The 22993-nt window shown below is 36.5% G+C and overlaps 1 protein-coding gene across 2 annotated transcripts in view; it reads right to left on the reverse strand.

The window, feature by feature from the left end:
- Window positions 1-22993, reverse strand: part of MTFR2 (mitochondrial fission regulator 2) — a 42733-nt gene that overhangs the window by 14408 nt on the left and 5332 nt on the right. For both annotated transcript variants that reach the window (XM_043962427.1, XM_043962428.1), the window contains exons 4-7: window positions 19519-19623; window positions 15172-15293; window positions 13336-13568; window positions 3282-3612 (exon numbers count right to left, since the gene is read on the reverse strand). In XM_043962427.1, coding sequence (XP_043818362.1) covers window positions 3282-3612; window positions 13336-13568; window positions 15172-15293; window positions 19519-19623 — 791 coding nt within the window. The remainder of the gene's footprint in view (window positions 1-3281; window positions 3613-13335; window positions 13569-15171; window positions 15294-19518; window positions 19624-22993) is intronic.

The following is a 22993-nucleotide window of genomic DNA, read 5'->3' on the forward strand; positions in this document are numbered from 1 at the left end:
ATTAAATTTCAATTTGATTTTTTTAGTAGCAATACTTTACCACATTGTTTTTCTCATTCTACCTCTTGTCAGCTCCCTCAGGAGAAAAATGGTCATTGGACAGTAATATTTTAAACTCTAAACTGTTTGTAATTAATTAGGCAAACCTTCTTCTTCTACTTCACCTCTCTGATGTCACCTCCCCAGCCTTCCCTGGGAAGTAAAAATATTGCTAACAGTTTATAGGCTGAATTTTAAGTGGAAACTTGATTACATACAGTAATAGAGGGGAGAAGTATAGATAATCCAGAGGCAGCACTAACTGTTTTTGATGCTGAAAAGAGGACAGAAAATATATGACTGTAATGGAATATTATTGTACCATAAAAAATAAATTATTTTCCAAAAAGAAAAAAGCATGCTAGAGAGGGAAATCAGGAGTTTGGGGTTTTATTTCAGCTCTGCCAATAACAAGCTATATAATCTTATAAAAATCCTTTAACTACAAGACATTTATTTCCTTTTTTTAAAAATGTAGTTAGACTACATTATTTCTGAAGTCACTTTCAACTCAAAATTTTGATGCCATTATATTTTACCTCCATGATCCCTGAACTATGGTTTTAATCTCTGAACCATGTTGCAAATCTGTTATTTTTCAACCCATACCATAACCTAAAAGGGCTCTATGCCTAGTCGTCTTTGCTATGTGTAAGTTGATAACAGATAGAAGAATCTCATAAGAGGAGTCTACCCTAAGCCAGCTGGTGAAGTTAAAAACTAAAGATAAAGAGACATACCTTCCTAAATTACAGAATTTACTGAAAAACAGTCAGGGAAGCCAAAAGACATCTCCATGTCAAATTTCTTATGTTTTTAGCACTGTCAAGTGACAATGCCAAAACAATTCCTCCATGTGGACACAAATGTTATACAGAGAATTTTTTAAAAGCTCTGACAATAAAGATTATGAAGATTAATTTAGTTACTTCCTATTAATAGGACATAAGGTATTCCTCAGTAATAACAGTTTGCCTCATTTTAACTGAGAGGCTAATAATATCCAATAATATTTATAAAGAGGCTTAGGTGGGAATAGCATATATCTAATGAAAGAAAATTTTTCTCAACATAATTTCTCTATAATAACAAAATCTAAGACAATAACAGAAAAATAAACTCCATTCAAAATAGCTACAAAAAATATAAAATATTTGTGTATCAGTGTATCAAAGCACACAAAATAGATTTAATTACAAAGCACTCCTTAAAGAAAAAAGGAACAACTTAAATGGTGGTAGAAATATTCTGTGCTCATCCCTGGGCTATGCCAATATAACAAAAATAATACTACAAATGTTAGTCTACAACTTTAATAGTACACTAAACTATCAAAGGGCTACTTCATAGAACTTAGAAAATAATTGAAATCATTTGGAAAAACAAAAAAAATAGCACATATAGGAAATAATAAAAAAAAAAACACGGGTAAAGAGGGTTAGGAGCAAGGGAACTTCAAATTTCAAACTATGTTATAAAGCAGCAGTTATCAAAACCTTTGGTTATGCTTAAAATATGGAGACACAGACCAATGGAACAGACTACACAAGGAAGAATTAAACAATGCAACTTAATATTAATAATCAAACATTCAATTAACCAGAAAACATAAATTACCTAAGAACGAACTATTAACAACCCTATGAAAAAAATATTCCAAATCACTCATAAGAGAAACACACACCAAAACAACCCTGAGGTTTAACCTTACACACAGAAAATTGGCCAAGATAACAAAAAATGGGAACAGTGAATATTGAAAGGATTGAGGGAAGAAAATGGATGAATGTTGATAGTGCTGTGAATCAGTATACCAATTTGGAGTTATACCAAAAAAGTGTCTAAAATGTTCCATACCCTTTATTTCTGGAAATATACTATTAGGCTCATACCATAAAGAGGTCATTAATAAGAAGCCCCCTTTACACCAAAATATTTATAGGAGAACTTTTTGTAGTAGCAAAGAACTAAAAACAAAATATCCATCAATTGGGAAATGGCTAAATAAATTGCAGTACATGAATATAATGTGCTACAAGAAATTACAAGTATGATGAATAAAGAAAAGCACCCATTATAGGTGAAGGAGTTAGGGTACAAAACGAGACAGATATTTTTACATGCAGCCAATTTGTTTTGCTTGACTATGCATATTTGTTACAAGAAATTTGATGTGTCCCCCCCCCCCCGCAATGGAGGGGAGGGGAAGTAGGAGAGAGAGAAAATAGATTTCTGTTTATTTTTTAAAAGTGGGGGGGGGGGGCAGCTAGGTGGCGCAGTGGATAGAGCACCAGTCCTGGATTCAGGAGGACATGAGTTCAAATCTGGTCTCAGACACCTGACACTTACTAGCTGTGTGACCCTGGGCAAGTCACTTAACCCTCACTGCCCCACCCAAAAAAAAAAAAAAAAAAGAGGGGGGAAGTACACTGATGTGTAATGCTGCATGCACTTTCAGATAAGGTCAAGCATTATGCTTTATTCAATTGCTTTATTTTGTTACAAGAGAACTCTCACTGAAGTAGAAATAATTTGTAAATGCTGTAATGGAAAAACAAAACTCCAGTAATTTCTTGCTGCAAAATTACAAAAAAGAAGCATGATCCCAAGAAAGAAATGTGATCCTATGCCACTCCTCTGCAGATAGGAGGTCACAATTATGGTAAATTGAACATATTTTCAGACATTTTCAATGTAGTGATCAGTTTTGTTTATTTTTTTTCTCTTCTTCCCCTTTAAAAAAAAAAAACCTTTGTATATGGTATGGCTTTCTCAGAGGGAGGGGAAGGGATACTGGGAGAAATTCAAGTGATGTAAAAAAAAAAATGTATCAGTAAAAAGTTATTTTTTTAAAGAAAAAATTATTTTTCTGTGTAAAGTTAACTGTATACACAAGTACAGTAGCTTAAGCCATAATATCAAGTGACTTAAATAGCACAGATAATTGTATTTTGTATAATGCATTCTTTTTTTTTTCTTTCTTTCTTTTTTTTTTTTTTAGTGAGGCAATTAGGGTTAAGTGACTTGCCCAAGGTCACACAGCTAGTAAGTGTTAAGTGTCTGAGGCTGGATTTGAACTCAGGTACTCCTGACTCCAAGGCCAGTGCTCTATCCACTGCGCCACCTAGCTGCCCCATATAATGCATTCTTAAATGTTGTATTTCTTAATACTTAAAAATTTCATTAAAATGAACATCCTCACTGGGAAACGTTTATTTGTATATCAAATTAAACCAACCTACCGTTCAATGGCACGCAGCTTGACTTTATCCATATCCTTGAGAATATCCATCATGCTGGGAACTTCTTTAGTTCTCTGGTTTTCTGCACATTTGCTAGAATTGGTCTTATTTGCAACATGGTGCTGCTCTTTTATAAGTCCATCTCTTGAGTTGCCTGAATCATTAATATTAGATTCTGATGGAGGAGGCTGAAGAGGTGGAGGAGGTGGGAGAGGTGGAGGAGGTGGGGGATGAACCACTGAAGTTGAAAAACATTCTGGTACAGAGGAGTGTGAAGAAGGCATTGACGGTAGTCCCAAATTATCAGGCATGTCATATGATTTCAAGGAATCTAAAAACAAAATTGCTTATTTAAAAAGCATTTCAGGAAAGATGTTTAGCAATACCAGATCTTAAACAGTAATTATCAAAACTATCTGGTATTGGCTAAGAAATAGAAAGGTGGCTTAGCAGAACAGACTAGGCATACAATACACAGTGGTAAATGTTTAGAGTAACCTTCTGTTTGACAAATGTAAGATTTAAGCTTTGGGTATAAGAATGCACTATGTGGTGGTTTTGGGGTGTGTGTGTATGTGTGTGTGTGTGTGTGTGTGTGTGTGTGTATACACATTACCACATAGTGTATTCTTATCCCAAAAGCTTAAATATATATTTAAATATATTATACATACACACATACATATATATACCATTCACCAAGATTTGATCAAAATGGATACATGAGGGGTCAGGTAGGTGGCACAGTTCTGGATTCAGGAATACCTGAGTTCAAATCTGGCCTCAGACACTTGATAACACTTATTAGCTGTGTGACCCTGGGCAAGTAACTTAACCCTCATTGTCCTGAGGTGGAGGCGGGAGATACATGACCTAGATATAAAGGGAGATATAAGAAAACTAGAAGAATGTGGAACACATTTCCTATCCGACTTATGGATAGGAGAAGAATTTATGAATAAACAAGAGATAGAGAGCATTGTGAGATATAAAATGGATAATTTTGCTTACATTAAAGTTTTTGCATTAAAAAGACAATGTAGCCAAGATTGGGAGGAAAGCAAAGAATTGGGAGGGGGATTTTATAGACATTTTTTCCGGATAAAGGTCTCATCTCATATATACACAGAACTGTCAAATTTATAAGAATGTGATTCATTCCCAATTGATAAATAGTCGAAGAATATGAGCAGGTAGTTTTTCAATGAAGAAACCAAACCTATAGTCATATGAAAAATGCTCTCAACAATGATGAGAAATGCAAATTAAAACAACTTTGAGATATCATCTCACACCTAGCAGACTGGCTAAAATAATAGATGTGGAAAACGACAAATATTGGAGGGGATGTGGAAAAACTGGGACACTGGTACACTATTGGTAGAACTGATTCAACCATCTTGGAGAACAATCTGGAATTATGCTCAAAGATTTCTAATACAGTGTATATGCCCTTTGACCCAGCAATACCACTATTAGGCCTGTTTCCCAAGATGATCAGGGAAAAAGGAAAAGAATCTATATGTTCTATAAAATATTTACAGCAGCTCTCTTTGTGGTGGCAAAGAAATGGAAATTGAGGAGATGCCTTTCAACTGGAGAATGGCTAAACAAGTTGTTATATATCATTGTGATAGAATACTACTGTGCTGTAAGAAATGATGAGCTGGTTGATTTTAGAAAAACACGGAAAGACTTGCATGAAATGAAAAGTGAAATGAACAGCACCAAAAGAACATTGTATACAGTTAACAGCAATATTGGTCAAAGAATAATTATGAATGAAGTTATTCTGAATACTATAAATACTCAAATGAACTACAAAGGACCTATGAAAGAAGATTCTATCCACCTCCAGAGAAAGAAAGTAGAATTATGCATTATATAGTTTTACACACACACACACACACAGAAAAACCTGTGTCAAATGGTAGCCTCTAGTGTAGGGTGAGGAGGGAGACAGTTCAGAATTTTAAGAGCAACAAAAACAAAATTTTGATCATCTCACAAAATAACATGTAGATATAAGTTATGATTTCTATACAAATTAGGAACTACTCCTGAAATGCTAGTAAAATAGTTGCATGCCTCCTGGAGCAGAAGCAAATTCTCTTGCAAAGGAGTTCCAATGAAGCAAGTCAAACAGAAAGTTTACTCTATATTCCAAATTAGAAATCCAGGGTAAAAATGCTAATGACATGATTACAAATACTATTTTGAAAGGAAAATATAAAGTGTTATTATTTAACATGGTATATATAATCTTAATTACACTTACCAGCAGAAAATTTTAAATGTTTGTAAAAATTTTAAGTCTATTATATGTAAATAAGAGTAACTTGCAAATCCAAGTATAAACCAGATATATCTATCCACTGCAATACAGTGGTATTTTACCCAGCTCTGTCAATATGAGAAAAATCACCCTAACTACCCTGAAGTTCTAGTAAATGGGGCAATATTCAATATTACTATACACAACTTCAATTAACACAATGAAATGTTTCCTGAAAAATGGTATGTACAAATGAAACAAAAAAGTTAAATTTCCTAGAAGATACACCTAAAAAGAACTAGGAAGTCTCTCTGAGAAACACCATCCACCACAACATAATTAAAGTTTCTATATCTTTTACATAAAGGCTACCAACCTTGTTTTAAGTATAGGTCAGCAGTATTAATAATAACAATAGCTCACAATTATAGGACTCATTTTCCTTAAAGTAGAGGTAATGCAATTATAATTATCCTCCTTTTAAAGATGAGAACTCTGAGGCACACAACTGATCAAAGGTGAACATGGAACTTAAACTCCGTTCTTCTGATACCACATCTGAGGGTCTTTCTGGATTATCTCACCTGCTCTGAAGCATATAAAAATAGATCTTTCATAGTCTTTACTTAGTTGACAAAATTTAGGAGAAACTGAAGAAATTTGAAGAATAATCATCTAGATTATGCACACTGAGGGAGTAAAAGAATCAGGAAAAAGGACAATTTTTAAGGAGGATATAACAAGATTAAAAATTACTAAAGAGCATTGGGGAACATTAGGAACATAGTAACAAGAGTGTTTGATAAACCAGACAACCCAATTACTGAGTGAAGGCAAAAAATGGACAACAGGCTAGTAGAAATCGGGCTTACACCAATACCTCACAATATATGGTAAAATAACCCCAAATGGATGCATTACGTCAACATAAAAGTTCATGTCACATAAATTAAAGGATTAAGGAAGAAATTAACTTTGGGGATCTATGGATGGGGGTTGGGGAAGAGTTCATGACTAAACAAATGATAGTAGGTCACAGAGAACAAAATTGATGAATTGGATTGTATGGAATTTAAAAGCCTTTGCACAAATAAATTTAAAGTCACTGTAGTTAGAAGGAAAAGGGGAGGGGGGGGGGCCGGATTGGAAGGGAATTTCATCTTTACAGCAAATTTTTCTGATAAAGGTCCCATTTCCAAAATAACTAATTCAGATTTATAAGACTAAGAGACATAACTTAATAGATAAAGTTTGAAAGGTTATAAAGGGCAGCTTTCAAAGAAAGAAATCCAAACTATCAACAAACTTAACAATCCTTTATGGGGGGAGAAGCAAGGCAGTGAGGGTTAAGTGACTTGCCCAGGGTCACACAGCTAGTAAGTGTCAAGTGTCTGAGGCCGAATTTGAACTCAGGTCCTCCTGAATCCGGGGCTAGCTGCCCCCAACAAACTTAACAATTCTAACAATTCTCTAAATTACTAAACACTGAAGAAATGCTCATTAAAGTAACTTTGAGGTTCAGCCTCATACTTTATAGGACTGGCAAATATGACTAAGGAAAATAATAAATATTGGTGGGGTTGGAAGAAAACAGGTACACTGCTGGGGAAGTTATGAATTGATCCATTCCTTTTCCCCAAAAAAATTACTAAATTGTGCATACCCTTTGCGCATATCCAATTCCACCAGCAGGCCTATAACCCAAAGAAAACAAAGGAAAGGTCCCACAATGTACATAAATGAAGCATCTCTTTTCTTAGCCAAAAATGGTAAACTAAATGGGAATCTCCCTATTGGGAAATAGTTAAGTAAATTGTTGTACATGAATGTAATGGATTATTGTGCCGTAAGAAATGACAAGTTTCAGAGCAAACTAGAAAGACATCTAGGAAGTTATGCTGAGTGAAGTGAGTAGAACTAATATATACAATCATAACATCATCAAGAAAAAGAACTTTGTAAGAATTTAAAACTCTGATAAAAATAATGATAAAAGAGCCCCAAAGAATTAAGATCAAACATTCCACTCACCTTCTGCTAGAAAAGTAATAAACTTAAAATGTAAAAAGAGGCATATATTTTTGGGCATGACCAATGTAGAAATTTGTTTTGCTAGTCTATGCATGTATGTGGGAGCTGCGAAGAATTCAGCTGTCCATGGGGGCAGCTAGGTGGCACAGTGGATACAGTACCGGCCCTGGATTCAGGAGGATCTGAGTTCAAATCCGGCTGTAGACACTTGACACTTACTAGCTGTGTGACCCTGGGCAAGTCACTTAACCCTCATTGCCCTATCAAAAAAAAAAAAAAATTCGGCTGTCCTACCCTAGCTGGGAACCAGGAAGAAATTTTGAGCTCGGAGGCCCAGGTGGGAGAAGAGTGCAGGTTCCTTGGAGCTAACAACCACAGCAAACTAAAATTTTGTTGCCTGGTTAATTAGCAAGTTGACCTGGGGTTATTTACAGACCAGAGCATAGGCCAGATGAATGAAGAACCTGCCCCTCCTTAAATCGTACCACCTGGGACTCCCTGAAGCTTGGGACAGTACAGCCTGAAAGCAGGGCCCCATGTTAAGGAGTCAAGTAAAAGACAAGATAAGTAAAAGTCAAGTAAAAGGCAAGATGAGCAGGCAGAGAAAGCTGTGAACCATAGAAAGTTTCTTCAGTAACAAGGAAGACAGAGGAAGAAGATCCCTCAGAAGACAGCAACATCAGGGCCCCTCCATCCAAAGCTCCCAAGAAAAATATGAATTGGTCTGAGGCCATAGAGGCGCTCAAAAAGATCTTTGAAGATAAAGTAAAAGAGGTAGAGGAAAAAATGGAAAGAGAAAGTATTGCAGAAAAGTCATGAGAAAAAAGTCAACACAGCTTGAAAAGCCAAATGCAAAAGAAGATACAAAAAGCAAGCTGTAAGCAAAAGACTTGCTGTTTTACAAACAATCCTTTTTCTAACCTACTTTGCACAAGGAAATGGTCTTTAGGTATTTAATGAACATGTAATAAAAAATATTTTTGAATCCTTACCTAAAAAAAAAAAAGAATAATTAGGGAGCAGAAATAGAAGGTATAGACAGATAAAGAGAAGGTAGTTAGACAAGGCAAGGAAAGTAAGAAAAAAAAGGTAAGAGAATTTTTGTTGTTGTTTGGTGAATAAATTGTGTCTCTTTGTAACCCCTATTTGGGGTTTTCTTGGCAAAGATTGTGGAGTGGTTTGCCATTTCCTTCTTCAGCTCATTTAACACTTGAGGAAACTGAGGCAAAGAGTTAAGTGACTTGTCCAGGAATACAGAGCTAGGAAGTAACTGAGGCCAGATGTGAGCTCAGGTATTCCTGACTCCAGGCCAAGTGCTCTATCATGAAATATCATGGTCCTGTAAGAAATGATGAAGATTTATATAAACTGATACGTTTGTCCTTCATTCTCCAAGAGGACTGCTGATGGCATGACTTGTAGTGAACTGTATTTAAATGAGGGAGGGCTGTGCAAGAACACCAGAGCCATGAGTCCAGTGGCAAGATACATATCTCCTGTCATAGGAGATGGCCCGGATGTTTAAAGCAATTGGAGTTAAACAACTTGCCCATGGTCACATAGCTAGTTAAGTGTCTGAAATGAGTTTTGAACTCAGGCCCTCCTGACTCTGGGGCCAGTGCTTTATCTACTGTGCCACCTAGTTGCCACATATAAACTGATAAGAGCGAATGGGATAAGAATTTATACAATAATAGGAAATGCAGTAAAGACAAAGAATTTTGCAAGATGTAAGAATTCTGATCGTCACAATAACCAATTAGCCTTTCTTTAGGTCTTAAAGGGGAAGTTGGGGAACCACTCAGATGTTATAATGGGAATACCTTCATATGTGGTTTGGACTACAAGGCTGATTCAGATAAGTTAAAAATTATCTAGTCAAAACCAAAGCTATGGGGCAGCTGGGTGGCACAGTGGATAGAGCACTGGCCCTGGATTCAGGAGGACCTGAGTTCAAATTCAGCCTCAGACACTTAACACTTACTAGCTGTGTGACCCTGGGCAAGTCACTTAACCCTGTAACGATTGGAATAACGCCACCTGCTGGATACTAACTGTAGAAGAGTTCTGCCCATGAAGCGAAGGTCTTTGAGGGCAAGACCAGGAGTCTTTGGTATCAGGAAGTGACGCGGACTAGTGGGAGGAGGAAGGAGGAGACGGAGGCTCTCTTCCTTTTGGACTCTGGCGGAGAGCGGAGCTAGAAATGTGCTCTCCCTTTAATAGATAGGAATCTAGGCCTTTCTTTTTCTTTACCAAATTCTTATTCTCCTTAATAAATGCTTAAAAGCCTAACTCTTGCTAAAGCTTATAATTTATTGGCGACCACTCATTAAATAGTTTAGACAGTTTAGCTAGAATTTTAGCCCTTAACAGATGGCTGACCACGAAGAGGAAAGCTAAACTTCAGTCTTCTGATCTTCTGGTTGGGTAAGAAATTTCCCCTCCCTCTCCCTTTAACTGCTAAGTACTGGAGTACTGGCTGTGTTTTCCTTTAAATTTTTTCGAATGGACCTTTTAAACTCCCTAATTACCCTATTTTTGATTTTAGTCTGTTTAACCAGACAAATGGGGGATAAGATCATGTTAATGCTTTGTTTTTGTGGATTTTCTATTTTTCTTTTTATTTTTGTTAAAAGAGCCAGCAACTTACTCACACAAGGAAATATCTCTCCCTCTCCCAACCATGCTTTTTCAGAGAAACCTGAAGAGATTCCTGCAGCTTTTCCCAGTTCTAACACTAATTGTTGCTTTAATTTTGCATGCCTGGAGGCAATGACCCACCCTCTAGAAGCTTTTAATCCCCTAGCACCTGGAGGCCAAGTGGGGGAAGAGGAATCCAGGCCTGAGTTCAAAATCAAGTCTGATTCAAATTGCTCTGGTCCCTCCCCTCCTCTCCAAACCCCACCCTCTACTCCTCCCATGGCCAAGCCCATTGCTTCCCCTGCCTGGGAAGTCCAAAGATCTAATGCGCATGCTCAACTTTCTCTAACTGCATTTGCAGCTTCAGGCTCACCCCTTCCCCAGCCTGGCTGTGCTTCTGAGACAACTTTAGAAAACCCTTTAAATTCCAGATATGCTCGTTTTGTTCATAATTTTGCTAACCTGCTTTTGTCTTTAATTAGTAATCTTATAAAGCATTTGTATGGTGAAAAGCCCGACAGACAATATAGAGGGGTTAAAGAAGAAAAACTTAAGCTGAATAAGAATGACAATCAACATAGTTCAAGACTCTGCTTCTTTTGGCATGGAAGGGTATATATTGTACAGAAATGTAGAAGTAAACAGCAAGATATTGATATGAGTATTGGGGATTTTAGATACCGGAATCAAAGGTGTTCTGAATTCACTCAGAGTATTAATATCAGTTCAGAGGTTACATAGGATTTCTATGCTATTACATATACATTTTGAAATTAATGGTATGGGTTTATTTTCATAGAGATTTTCATGCTTTTGAGATTGTGTCTTATACTTAGTTTCTAAAACAAGGAGAATATTTGTAAAGCTTTTTATAGTCATATGATCAAGTTTATATTTTATAATACTCTTATTAATATTAAGTTCATATTCATTTAGACTTCCTTAGTTTGAATTTCATTGTCTTTTATTGTTCCATGTGTATTTTCTTCTATTCATTTGTCTATCTAATTTTGAAACATTGCAAGATGGTTTTGATTTTATTATACAATGTTAATTCTAGGAGTATTGTGCTCCCATATTCTGAGTTGTTTGTTTTTGTTTTTTTTTCTCAACTGATTATTTGATCAAACTCTTTAAAGCATTTCCCTGGCAAATTGTTTGCCATGGCAAGTGTAAATTGATTCTAGAAGTATTATTTTTGATAAGCATATTCCAAAAAAAAAAAAAAAGAGGGGAACATTTGTAAAAGTTGTCTTTGAGATTGTGTTGTGCTTTAACTTTTATTTAAATATGTTCAGATTTTTCAAAAAAGTAATTGTATACTAAGTAAAAAAAAGGGGTATTATTTGAAATTGTTGCATAATTATATATTGTGTTCTGAGTCAAGATGTATTCACATTTTTTGCAATCATTTATTATCCTCAATTTTTAAATCCATATGAGACTTGGATTATGGGAACTTATCATTTAAGACATTAATTGCCTTTATTCTGAGTTATCAGATGCCAGTTGGCCAAGATGCCATCCAATCACAAGAGGAATACATGCAAGAGCAGACACTGAATTGTCACATGAGGGGAGACATGCATGAAGTCAAGGTATGGCCGAGGGAACGGCTTTTGACTAATGTTGAGGTTGGATTCTCTTGGTTTAATATTTTATTTTATTTTTCCCCACAATATTGTACAGATGGCTGGAAGTATTCATCCCACCCATCTCGCTCCTACACCTGGCTTCTATGCTCCCTCCTATATGCCTGATGCCATGGACATCTCAATCCCATGCATCTGATTAAGTCTGACTCAGTTTCCTCCAATATGTTCGGTGGCATGGACATATATTCCATCCACCTATTTTAAGCCTGGCATACTGTATGGGCAGTACATATTGCTCAAGTGTGGGAATGCTCATATCCCATCATTTCTCTGTTCTTTTATGGTAACCCCCATAATTATCTCAGGTGTCATGATAAATACAGTGTTGAATTTGGCCTTGACACCTGTTACCAATTATATTAGATTTTTAAATTTCTCATAATGGCATGAGGATAATTAGGCAGATGATGCAAAAAATGATGAAACAAAGATAAAAATTATTTTAAAAAATTAATATCACAGCAATTGTCTTCTCAATTACCCTCCATAAGGGGGGACTATAGTAATATTATAATTTTAAAGAATGTTTCAATTTTTGTTTTATTATATGTTTCATGTGTAACAACTAAGATTCTGAATTCCCTTAGACATGTTTTTGAGAACTTTCATTGTTTGATTTGATTATTGACAAAGCTATTTTAAAGTTGTGTTAAGCTCAATTTTGTAGGAAATTTCCTGGCTGATTACCAGTATCCACACATCAACCCCTGAAAAGACTTCCATTCCACGACTACACCTAGAGGACATCTGAGAAAAGACTTTCAGAGACTTTAAATGAACAGTTTTGTTTTGTTTTTTTCTCTTTTCTTTTTCGGTTATAATATACACCATCTGTAATATGTACTCTCTGCAGAGGCCCTCCCTTTGCAAGACCAATGTCAAAGCGTCGGTTCATGAGGACAAAAAAAAAAAAATCGCCCCTCTGGACAAAACTTTCCTCTCTTCCTTTTCTATATTGTTGTTCACATATTATTAGTTAGCAATAGTTATTATATTCTTTTTACTGTTCCGTCAAGGAAACATTTTGTTTCTTGAGGAACAACAGGGGGGACTGTAACGATTGGAATAACGCCACCTGCTGGATACTAACTGTAGAAGAGTTCTGCCCATGAAGCGAAGGTCTTTGAGGGCAAGACCAGGAGTCTTTGGTATCAGGAAGTGACGCGGACTAGTGGGAGGAGGAAGGAGGAGACGGAGGCTCTCTTCCTTTTGGACTCTGGCGGAGAGCGGAGCTAGAAATGTGCTCTCCCTTTAATAGATAGGAATCTAGGCCTTTCTTTTTCTTTACCAAATTCTTATTCTCCTTAATAAATGCTTAAAAGCCTAACTCTTGCTAAAGCTTATAATTTATTGGCGACCACTCATTAAATAGTTTAGACAGTTTAGCTAGAATTTTAGCCCTTAACAACCCCAACTGCCTCACCAAAAAAAACTAAAGCTGAAATAAACTTACCAAAAGTAGACCTGTTTTCTGCTTTTTGCGTTCCAACAATTGCAGCAATCTGGGAACGAAGAATGGTTAGCTCATCTTCAAGGGCAGCTATTTTTTTAATTGCTGCTTCAGTAATAGGAAGATCATCTGTTATTTGTTTTCTTTGTCTTGAAGCAGATGACAAAGGAATTAAAGGTGGAGGCACTGGATTGAAAATTTCAATCTTGTCCTCATAATTTTCCCATATACAATTTCTGTAAAGAGAAGAAGGAACAACCACTTGACACTTACTAGCTGTGTGACCCGGGGCAAGTCACTTAACCCCCATTGCCCCACAAAAAAAAAATGGTCAGTGTGTTATTTCGGGGCAGCTAGGTGGCTCAGTGGATAGAGCACTGGCCCTGAATTCAGGAGGACCTGAGTTCAAATCCAGCCTCGGACATTTGACACAAACTAGCTGTGTGACCCTGGGCAAGTTAACCCCAATTGCCTCACCCAAAAAAAAAAAAAAATTTAAAAACAAACAAACAAAAAAGTCACAAAGAGACAGGCAGCACTCACTCCCCCATCCCTAGTACTAGATACCTTATTTTACAAAAAAATTTTTAACTTTCATATATTTGTACAATTAAACTTATTACATCTAGTGATGGAGTGAAAAGATATAAACAATTATCTAGAGAATTGTAAACTATTAATAGCCATATGAAAGAATGCTCCAAATCATTGAGAAAAATGAAAATCAAAACAATGCCAATGTTCTACCTCACACTCAGCAAACTGACAAAGATTACAGAAGATGAGGAACCAGTACACCCACTTTGGGAAGCAATTTGGAGTAATGCAAATAAAGTGACTAAAATGTCAGCAGGTATGCTCTCTCTATTACTACATATCAGACATTAATTCCTTCTCATCCTAGGCGTCTTAAACATAGCTTTCTACAAATCTCCACAGAGGATCCACTCAACTAATAAGAGGACTGTTTTGTGCATACCAATACCATACTAAGACAATCCATCTCTATTAAGTGAATTTTTTTTAATAACTGACAAACAATAACCAAAGGAGGGTTTATAATGACCATGCAATTATTTGAAGGTGAGTTGTGATCTTTAAATTTAAAATCCTGCCCATCCCCCATTTTCCAAATTTTTATTTTTTATTCTGAACTTTAACACAAAAAACACTTCAGTATTAACAATAAGTAATAAATGAGAATCATGGTGATAACATGAAGATCCTGAAAGGAATATTATAATTTACTGTATTTTAATTCCTTGAAAATGAGCATCCCATGTATGGCAAATATGGTAATAATTAAAATATTTTATTAAATACAATATTCCATGACATAACAAGTAACATGAGTTTAATTATGTAAATCAAACATGAAAAGTCATGAGGTATACCATATCATCTAGTAATTTAATCCAAACTTCTACATTAGTAGAAAAAGATTTGCACCCAACAAGACTACACACAAACCTTCCATACCTCCTAGCAAAACCCCTGTACCACACACCACACAGCAAATCAAGCTGTCCACAAAGCTTTGAAGTAAGCTTGCATCTAAAATAAGATTTTTAATAAAAATGGACAGGATAATTCTGATCAATACTGATCTTTCCTATACCTATTACTCACCACTAAGCCTAATTCTTTATTGGGAATATAACTACCTACATACATATACACTGGATTCGACAAATACTTATCAACATGGATAGATTAACAAAACCAGAAAGCACATATGATTCAATTCAACTCAAACATCTCAATTACCTAGAATTGCAGAGATTTAGATCATTACCTACTTTAATATGTTTCAAGTTCAGCACAGAACAGTGAGCTTACCTAAATTTGGCATATCTGGCTTCTTCATTTGCCACACACAGGATATCAGCAAATGATGGAACTACGGGCCTCAGAGCAGACCCATATCGATCATAGTCTAAGGAGTTCAAGTACTGGAAGAGCTAAAGGAAAAAGGAGGAAGGTCAATTCTCTAGAGATAAATGTATTCTAAGGAAAAAGGTATAATTCATAGAAATAAAAGATTTTTTTAAAAAAGCATACTACATTAGTTAGCAAGATAAGGAGTGATTATGGTATTCTTTTTTCTAAAATTAAATAAGTGGTAACATTCTGTCCATTTTTCTCCAGTAAATGTTCCCTAATTAAACCTCCCTAGTCATATTGTAACAAATGAGCTATGGAAATCTGCACAGTAGGTACAGTGGTATTTAGTAGCTCCTTTTTATCAAGAAAAAAATGCAGATTATCTGACATTTATATGGTAAATTAAATCTTACAGAGTACTTTACATTCATTATCTCATTAGAATTTCTGTGTAGGAGGCACTTGAGATATCATTGTTCCCATTTTACAGATAAGGAAATTAAGGCTCAGAAAAGATTTAAGGAAGAGGAGGAAAGAAGAGCTTTCAGTGAAAGGCCCAAGTGAAGTAGGAAGTGAGGTTCTCCAATGGGAGAATGGGGGTAGATGGTGCCAAAGAATGCTGGAGGAACACTGAAAATGAAATAGGTATAAAAAGATTCCCTTGATGTAATGAAGGCCCCATTGAGATTTATATAACAAATTTATAGTGGACCCACTTGTTTGGGACAAAATTGCCTCAGTTTACCCAAATAACTCGAGACCACCAAGTCAAGCAGAGGCAGATTTATTACATTCTCATGAGAATGGGCGACCTCAATGCCATGGATGAGGAGCGCAATAAGGGGCTCATGCTTTGGAGTTTTATAGGGATTTTGAGGGGGAAGGAATCCCCTCATGCACAGGGTGAGCTCACAATCCAACATCCAATCCTGTCACACCCACAGTTCATGTTTAGCTCATGATCAGGGTATGATGCATGTGCCAGGAACAAGAGGGAAAGGGGAGGGGGAAAAGGTCAAACCAAGGGAAGGGGGAAGGGGAACAGGGTGAAACTGCGGGAGGGAGGGGTGAAACCACTCCAGACCACTCCACCTGGATAAGGAGGGGCAAGGGGGAAGAAGGGAGTGATGGTACCAGGAGCCGGTACCAAGGGGTAGTTAGGACTTAGGAATGCAAAAGGGAGAGGTATTATCTGGGTGGGCTTCAAGCTAGCAAGAGACATCTTCTCCTGCCTGGTCATAGCAACGGCATAACTAACCCATAACAAGAACTGGGGGGTTTGGAATGTAGGCAAAGGGGGAGAAAGGGGTACCAGAGTACATCAGGTTCAGTAAGGCACAATACACGATTTCTATTATAAGCAATGGAATAATACATGAACAAAATGATCTGACTATAACAGGGACTGGGGGCTGGGAACTTTCCAGACCCCATCCTCAGAATCTAAACTGACTCAAGTCCACCTATCCCATACACAGTCACTTTAATCCAGGGGCTGTCCAGCTCTGTTCAAATACACATGAATACAAGACAGCAGATGGTAAGGGTTGTGTAAGGTTTGGGTTTTGTAAGACACTATCAGTGACAGAGGAAACACATGAAGGAGAGGGAAAAGGGAATAGGCCTTTCTTAAACTCCTACTTCATTTGGCCATTGTTTGGCCTGTAGATCAGGGCTTCTTAAACTTTCTCTACTAGCAACCTCTTTTCACCCAATTTTTTACACAACCCCAGCTATGCAGGTATATAAAATGGGTATATATGTATTTAAAATAGGTATACATAAACTTTTACTGTTGACAAATTTTTCAGACCCCCGACTCCATATGGGGTCATGACCCACAGTTTAGGAAGCTAGCCCCTGGGTTGTTCAGAGTGGGCATAAATAGCAATTGTTTCTATTTTGGCTAGAGACTCTCTAAGAGTCTCCTGAACAGCTGACCCTGCCCTGCCCTATTTATTTTTCTTTTGACTAGGTAAAAGAAGCCTCTTTGCCTCACTTCTTTTTGATGAGAGTACATATAACTTTTTTTTTTATTGAATAGAATTTTATTTTCCAAAATATATGTTAAAACAAATTTTAACATCAATTTTTTAAAACTTTGTGTTCCAACTTCTCTTCCTCCCTCCATTCCCACCCCCCATCCAGAAGAACTCAAGCAATTCAAAATAAGCTATACATGAGTAGTCATGAAAAACATTCCCACATTAGCTAGATTGTGAGAAAACGGTAAAAAAAAAAAAAAAAAAACTTCAGATAAAAGAATTGTCAAAGAGGAAAAAAATTAACAAAAAATGTGTTTCCATCTGTTTTCAGATACTAATCAGTTCTTTCTTTGTAGATGGGTTGCAATTTTCATAAGTCCTTCAGGGTTATATTGGATCATTGCCTTGCTGAAAATAACCACATCCTTCCCAGCAGATCATCTTACACTATTGCCGTTATTTTGTATACAGTACATTTCACTCTGCTTCAGTTCATGTAGGTCTTTTCCAAGTTTTTCTGATAGTATCCTGTTCATCATAACCTGTATATAGTACCTTAAACTTGACAAAGAATTTTCTTCATAATAGTCCAGCAAAGTAGGAACCGTACGTTTTGCCCTTATAATCAATCATCATAACTATTTCCCTCCATCCTATTCCCTTCCCATGATATTTACTCTATTTTCTATCTTCTTTTAACCTATTCCTCCTCAAAAGTGTTTTATTTCTGACTGTCCCCTCCCCTGCTCTTCACTCCCTTTTTTCACCCTTCCTTCCTTATCCACTTCCCTTCCTACTTTCCTGTAGAATTAGATAGATTACTCCTCCCAATTGGGTGTGAATGTTATTCCCTCCCTGAGCCCAGTCTGATAAGGTTAAAGCCTTTAAGCTAATTCTGTGTTCTAAATTTTTCTTCCTCCCTACCTCCTCAACCCTCCCTATGAAATCAAGTTTCCTAAGAAGGAAACAAGAAAAAAGCTTATGGAGGGGAGGGAAATAGGGGGAGGGAGGGGGGGAGGGAGTGAACCTTAAGATATCATCAGAATTGGCTCAAAGAAGGACTAATATACATACTCAAGTATGTATATTACTATAGTAAAGGGGAGGGGAGGGAGATAAGGGGGGTGGGGGGGAGAAAGGAAGGGCAGATTGGGGGAGAAAGCAATAAAAAAGCAAAACACTTTCAAGGAAGGTGAAGATGTTCTGCATTACTGCACAAGTATGACATACTGAATTTCTTTGCCTCACTTCTTACCTAGCCTTAATCAATGAATGGGCATTGACTCAAGCAAAATGAGACCTGTGAAAGGTCTTTGCTTAACCAAGGTCTCCCACTGCTTCACTGGCCATCTCCAGTTGTCTAGATCTATATCTTGCCAATGGACACAGACAGCTCTGGAGAAGAGAGTGAGCCTGGTGACTTTGCACAGCCCTGCCTCCCTTACATCCAATTCACTTGGAAGTTATGGTCAAACAACAACTGGGGGCCAGGGACTGTGCACTTAAATATTATCTCTTTTGATCCTCACAACAACCCCGTGACGTAGGTACTGTTATTAATACCATTTTAGAGTTGAGAAAACAGGCAGATAGCAGTTAAGTGACTGAGGCTAAATTAGAACTCTCTATTCACTGTATTCTCTAGCCACCTCTTGGATTTGTAGGGTAGAGGAAAAGATGGAATAATACAGGTTTCTGATATGATCTCCATTCCTTTTGTTCACTTAGCTTTGTCCCTGATTGAGATCTGATGAAGTTTCTCAAGGATATAGGTGGGATGAGGGTAAGAAGAGTAGAGGATAATGCCAAGATTTTGAATATGAACCTCAGGGTCCAAAGGAATGGTTGCACTTGGAAGTTTTTTGGTTTTTTTTTTTTTTTTTAGTGAGGCAATTGGGGTTAAGTGACTTGCCCAGGGTCACAGAGCTAGTAAGTGTTAAGTGTCTGAGGCCGGATTTGAACTCAGGTACTTCTGACTCCAGGGCCCGTGCTCTATCCACTGCACCACCTAGCTGCCCCAAAAGTTTTTTTAAAGAAAGATAATGAGGTCAGTTCTTAAGATGCCTCCAGGACTTCCAAGTGGAAAAATCTGGTAGGCAACTGTTGATGTGGAAGTGAAGCTCCAAGAGGTGGGTTTTGGAAGAAAAATTAAAAAGTTCACTTCAGTTCAAAAGTAAAATGACTTGTTTTACAAATCAGATTTTAAATTCACTAAGAGCAAGGGCTATTTTTTCCATTTCTCTTCTATCGCTACTCCCTATACTTCACCCTTAGCAGAACCCAATATGGCAGATCAAATAATGCATAATTGACTTACCTCAAAGTTAGGCCTTGGACAAGGTTCTAAAGGAAGAATTTTCCCAATGCTACGAACAATACTTCGAGTAGATCCATATTCCTTATTTTCCCATATTGGTAAAAACTATTTAAATGTAAAAACAAATTTAAACACTTATTTTAGCAAACCAACTTAAAATCTTGTGTCATCATCACATACAAAAAATACCTTTTTTTTTTGGTGAGGCAATTGGGGTTAAGTGACTTGCCCAGGGTCACACAGCTAGTACTTGTCAAGCATCTGAGGCTGGATTTCAACTCAGGTACTCCTGACTCCAGGGCTGGTGCTCTATCCACTGCGCCACCTAGCTGCCCCCAAAAAATACCTTAAACTGAATAAAGCCTTTGGAGTTTAAAATGACTTTATGAAGCCCATAAATTTTCTTCACTGAACTACTTTTTCTTTTTTAATTTTAATAAACATTTTTACTTAAAGTTGAGTTCCAAATTCTATCCCTCCTTCCCCCGCCCCCATCCCTAAAGGGGCAAGTACTCAGATATGCTATATATGCAATTATGTAAAACATTACCATATTAGTCATTTTGTATAAGAAAACTAGAATAAAAGAAAAAAATGAAATAAAGTGAAAAATCGCATGCTTTAGTTGGTGTTCAATCAATATCACTTCTTTCTTTGAAGATGGATGGTATGCTTCATCATTAGTCCTTTGGGATTGTCTTAGATCATTATATTGCTGAGAATAGTTAAGTCATTCACAGTTCTTCATGAAACAACATTGCTATCACTGTACACAACTTTGTCCTGGTTCTGCTCACTTCGCTATAGTCAGTTCATCTAAGTCTTTCCAGGCCTGAAATCATTCTGCTTGTCATTTGTGCTTGTCATAGCACAATAATATTCCATTATAATAATATACCACTTTGTTTAGCCATTCCCCAATTAATGGGCATTCCTTTGATTTCCAATTCTTAGCCACCACAAAAAAAAGCTGCTATAAATATTTTTTTACAAATAAAGTCCCTTTTTCTTTTTGAGGATCTCTTTGGGATGTAGACCTAGCAGTGGTATTGCTGGATCAAAGAGTATGAAATTTTATAATCCTTTGGACATAGTTTCAAACTGCTCTCCAGAATGGTTAAATCAGTTCACAACTCCACGAAGAGTGGATTAGCCTCCCAGTTTTCCCAAATCCCCTCCAACAACCAACATTTTCCTTTTTTTGTTATATTTGCCACTCTAATAGGTGTGAGGTGGTGAGTTACTTCAAGTGTTGCTTTAATTTGTATTTCTCTGATCAATAGTGATTTAGAGCATTTTTTCATATGACTATAGATAGCTTTAATAAACTGTCTGCAAATGAACTACTTTCTAGCCACACTTCTAAACTACAAAGATTTACATTTATTCCTATTAAATATAAATTTTCTATATTTGCCCCTATTACTCTATATCTATCATCTAAAGCATTAGCCTTGTGTTGTCTACAAAATACCATCTATTTTTTAATCTAAGTCATTTGTAAAAAATAATAAACAAAGCCAAAGAGAGAACCCTGCAACATTTTAACAAGGACTTTTACTGATCCATTAGTCAATATGTAATATGTATGCATTTAATCAGCTACCTTTCTTTCCTATCACCCAGTCCACATCTTTTCCACAATTATACTGTGAAATTTGACAAAAGCTTTTATATATATATTAAAATATGGAACAGAATATAAAAGTATTCTTTATATTTATTTCAAGAAATCAAGTTACTCTCCCCTCCCACCCCCAAACAAACAAAAAAAAAAAGGTAGGGGTACAGAGTCGAGGAAGATAAAGGAAAATATGCCAGAAAAAAACTGTTTAGACAAGAATTACAAAATCATTTACTTGTGATAGGAACAGGAAACTGATAAAAAAGAATTGCTTCATTTGCTTTGTTCTGTTTCTACTAATCTCAAAAATGAAATACCAAGTTTGACAAATGGGCTATAAAAAATTCCATTTAATTTACAATGTATAGATAGCAAAAATAAAATTATATATACACAGAAACTAGGTAACCTATCTATCACACTATATCAAAATGAGTAAATGATTTAGAAATAAAGGGTGATAACTTAAGTAAACTAAGGTAGCATGAAAAAATTACACATCAAATCTTTGGATAAGGAAGAGTATATGACCAAACAAGAGAATCACAGAAGATAATAAAAGATAATTTTGATTCCATTAAGTTAAAAAAAAGTTTTGATGAGCCCACAGATTTCAGAAAAACCTGGAAAGACTTAAATGAACTGGTGCTGAGTGAAGTGAAAAGAACCAGGAGAACATTGTACAAAGTAGCAGCAACATTGTGCTAAGATCAATTGTAACTCTTCTCAGCAATCCAACAATCAAAGACAATTGCAAAAGACTCATGATGGAAAATGCTATTCACAACCAGATAAAGAACTGATGGACTCTGAATGCAGACTGAATTGTACTATTTTTACTTTTTTTGTGTATTTTTTTCTCTTGTTTTTTTTCCTTTTGTTCTGATTCTTCTTTCACAACAAGACTATGGAAATTTGTTTTAACAGACTGTACATGTATAGCCTATATCAGATTGCTTGCTGTCTTACAGAGGGGCTAGGGAAGAGAGGGAGAAAAATTTGGAACTCGAAAATCTTATAAAAATGAATGGTGGGGACAGCTAGGTGGCACAGTGGATAAAGCACTGGCCCTGGATTCAGGAGGACCTGAGTTCAAATCTGGCCTCAGACACTTGATACTTACTAGCTGTGTGACCCTGGGCAAGTCACTTAACCCTCATTGCCTGCCACCCCCCCCAAAAAAAAAAAAAAAGAATGGTGATGGGGACAGCTAGGTGGCACAGTGGATAAAGCACCTGCCCTGGATTCAAGAGGACCTAAGTTCAAATTTGACTGCAGACACTTGACACTTACTAGCTGTGTGACTCTGGTCAATTGAAAACTATCTTTACATGTAAATGGGGAAAAAAAATAAAATACTATTAACAGGAAAAAAAAAAGTTTTAAAAGTTTTATCCAAACAAAATTAATGCAGTGAAAATTAAAAGGAAAGGAGGATAGGAGCAGCTAGGTGGTGCAGTGGATAGAGCACCGGCCCTGGATTCAGGAGGACCTGAGTTCAAATCCAGCCTCAGACACTTAACAATTACTAGCTGTGTGACCCTAGGCAAGTCACTTAACCCCAACTGCCTCACCAAAAAGAAAAAAAAGAAAAATTTTTTTAAAATAAAAATAAAATAAAAAGGAAAGGAGGATACCAGAGGAAAAAATCTGCATCAAGTTTCTCTGATAGTTCATCTTTTTCAATTTTATAAAAAATTTTTAAAAATAAAAGCCATATGAGGGTATCTAGGTGGCACAGTGGATAAAGCACTGGCCCTGGATTCAGGAGTACCTGAGTTCAAATCCGGCCTCAGACACTTGACATGTACTAGGTGTGTGACACTGGGCAAATCACTTAACCCTCATTGG

Source organism: Dromiciops gliroides, chromosome 4 (assembly GCF_019393635.1).
Source record: "Dromiciops gliroides isolate mDroGli1 chromosome 4, mDroGli1.pri, whole genome shotgun sequence".
Taxonomy (NCBI): Eukaryota; Metazoa; Chordata; class Mammalia; order Microbiotheria; family Microbiotheriidae; genus Dromiciops; species Dromiciops gliroides.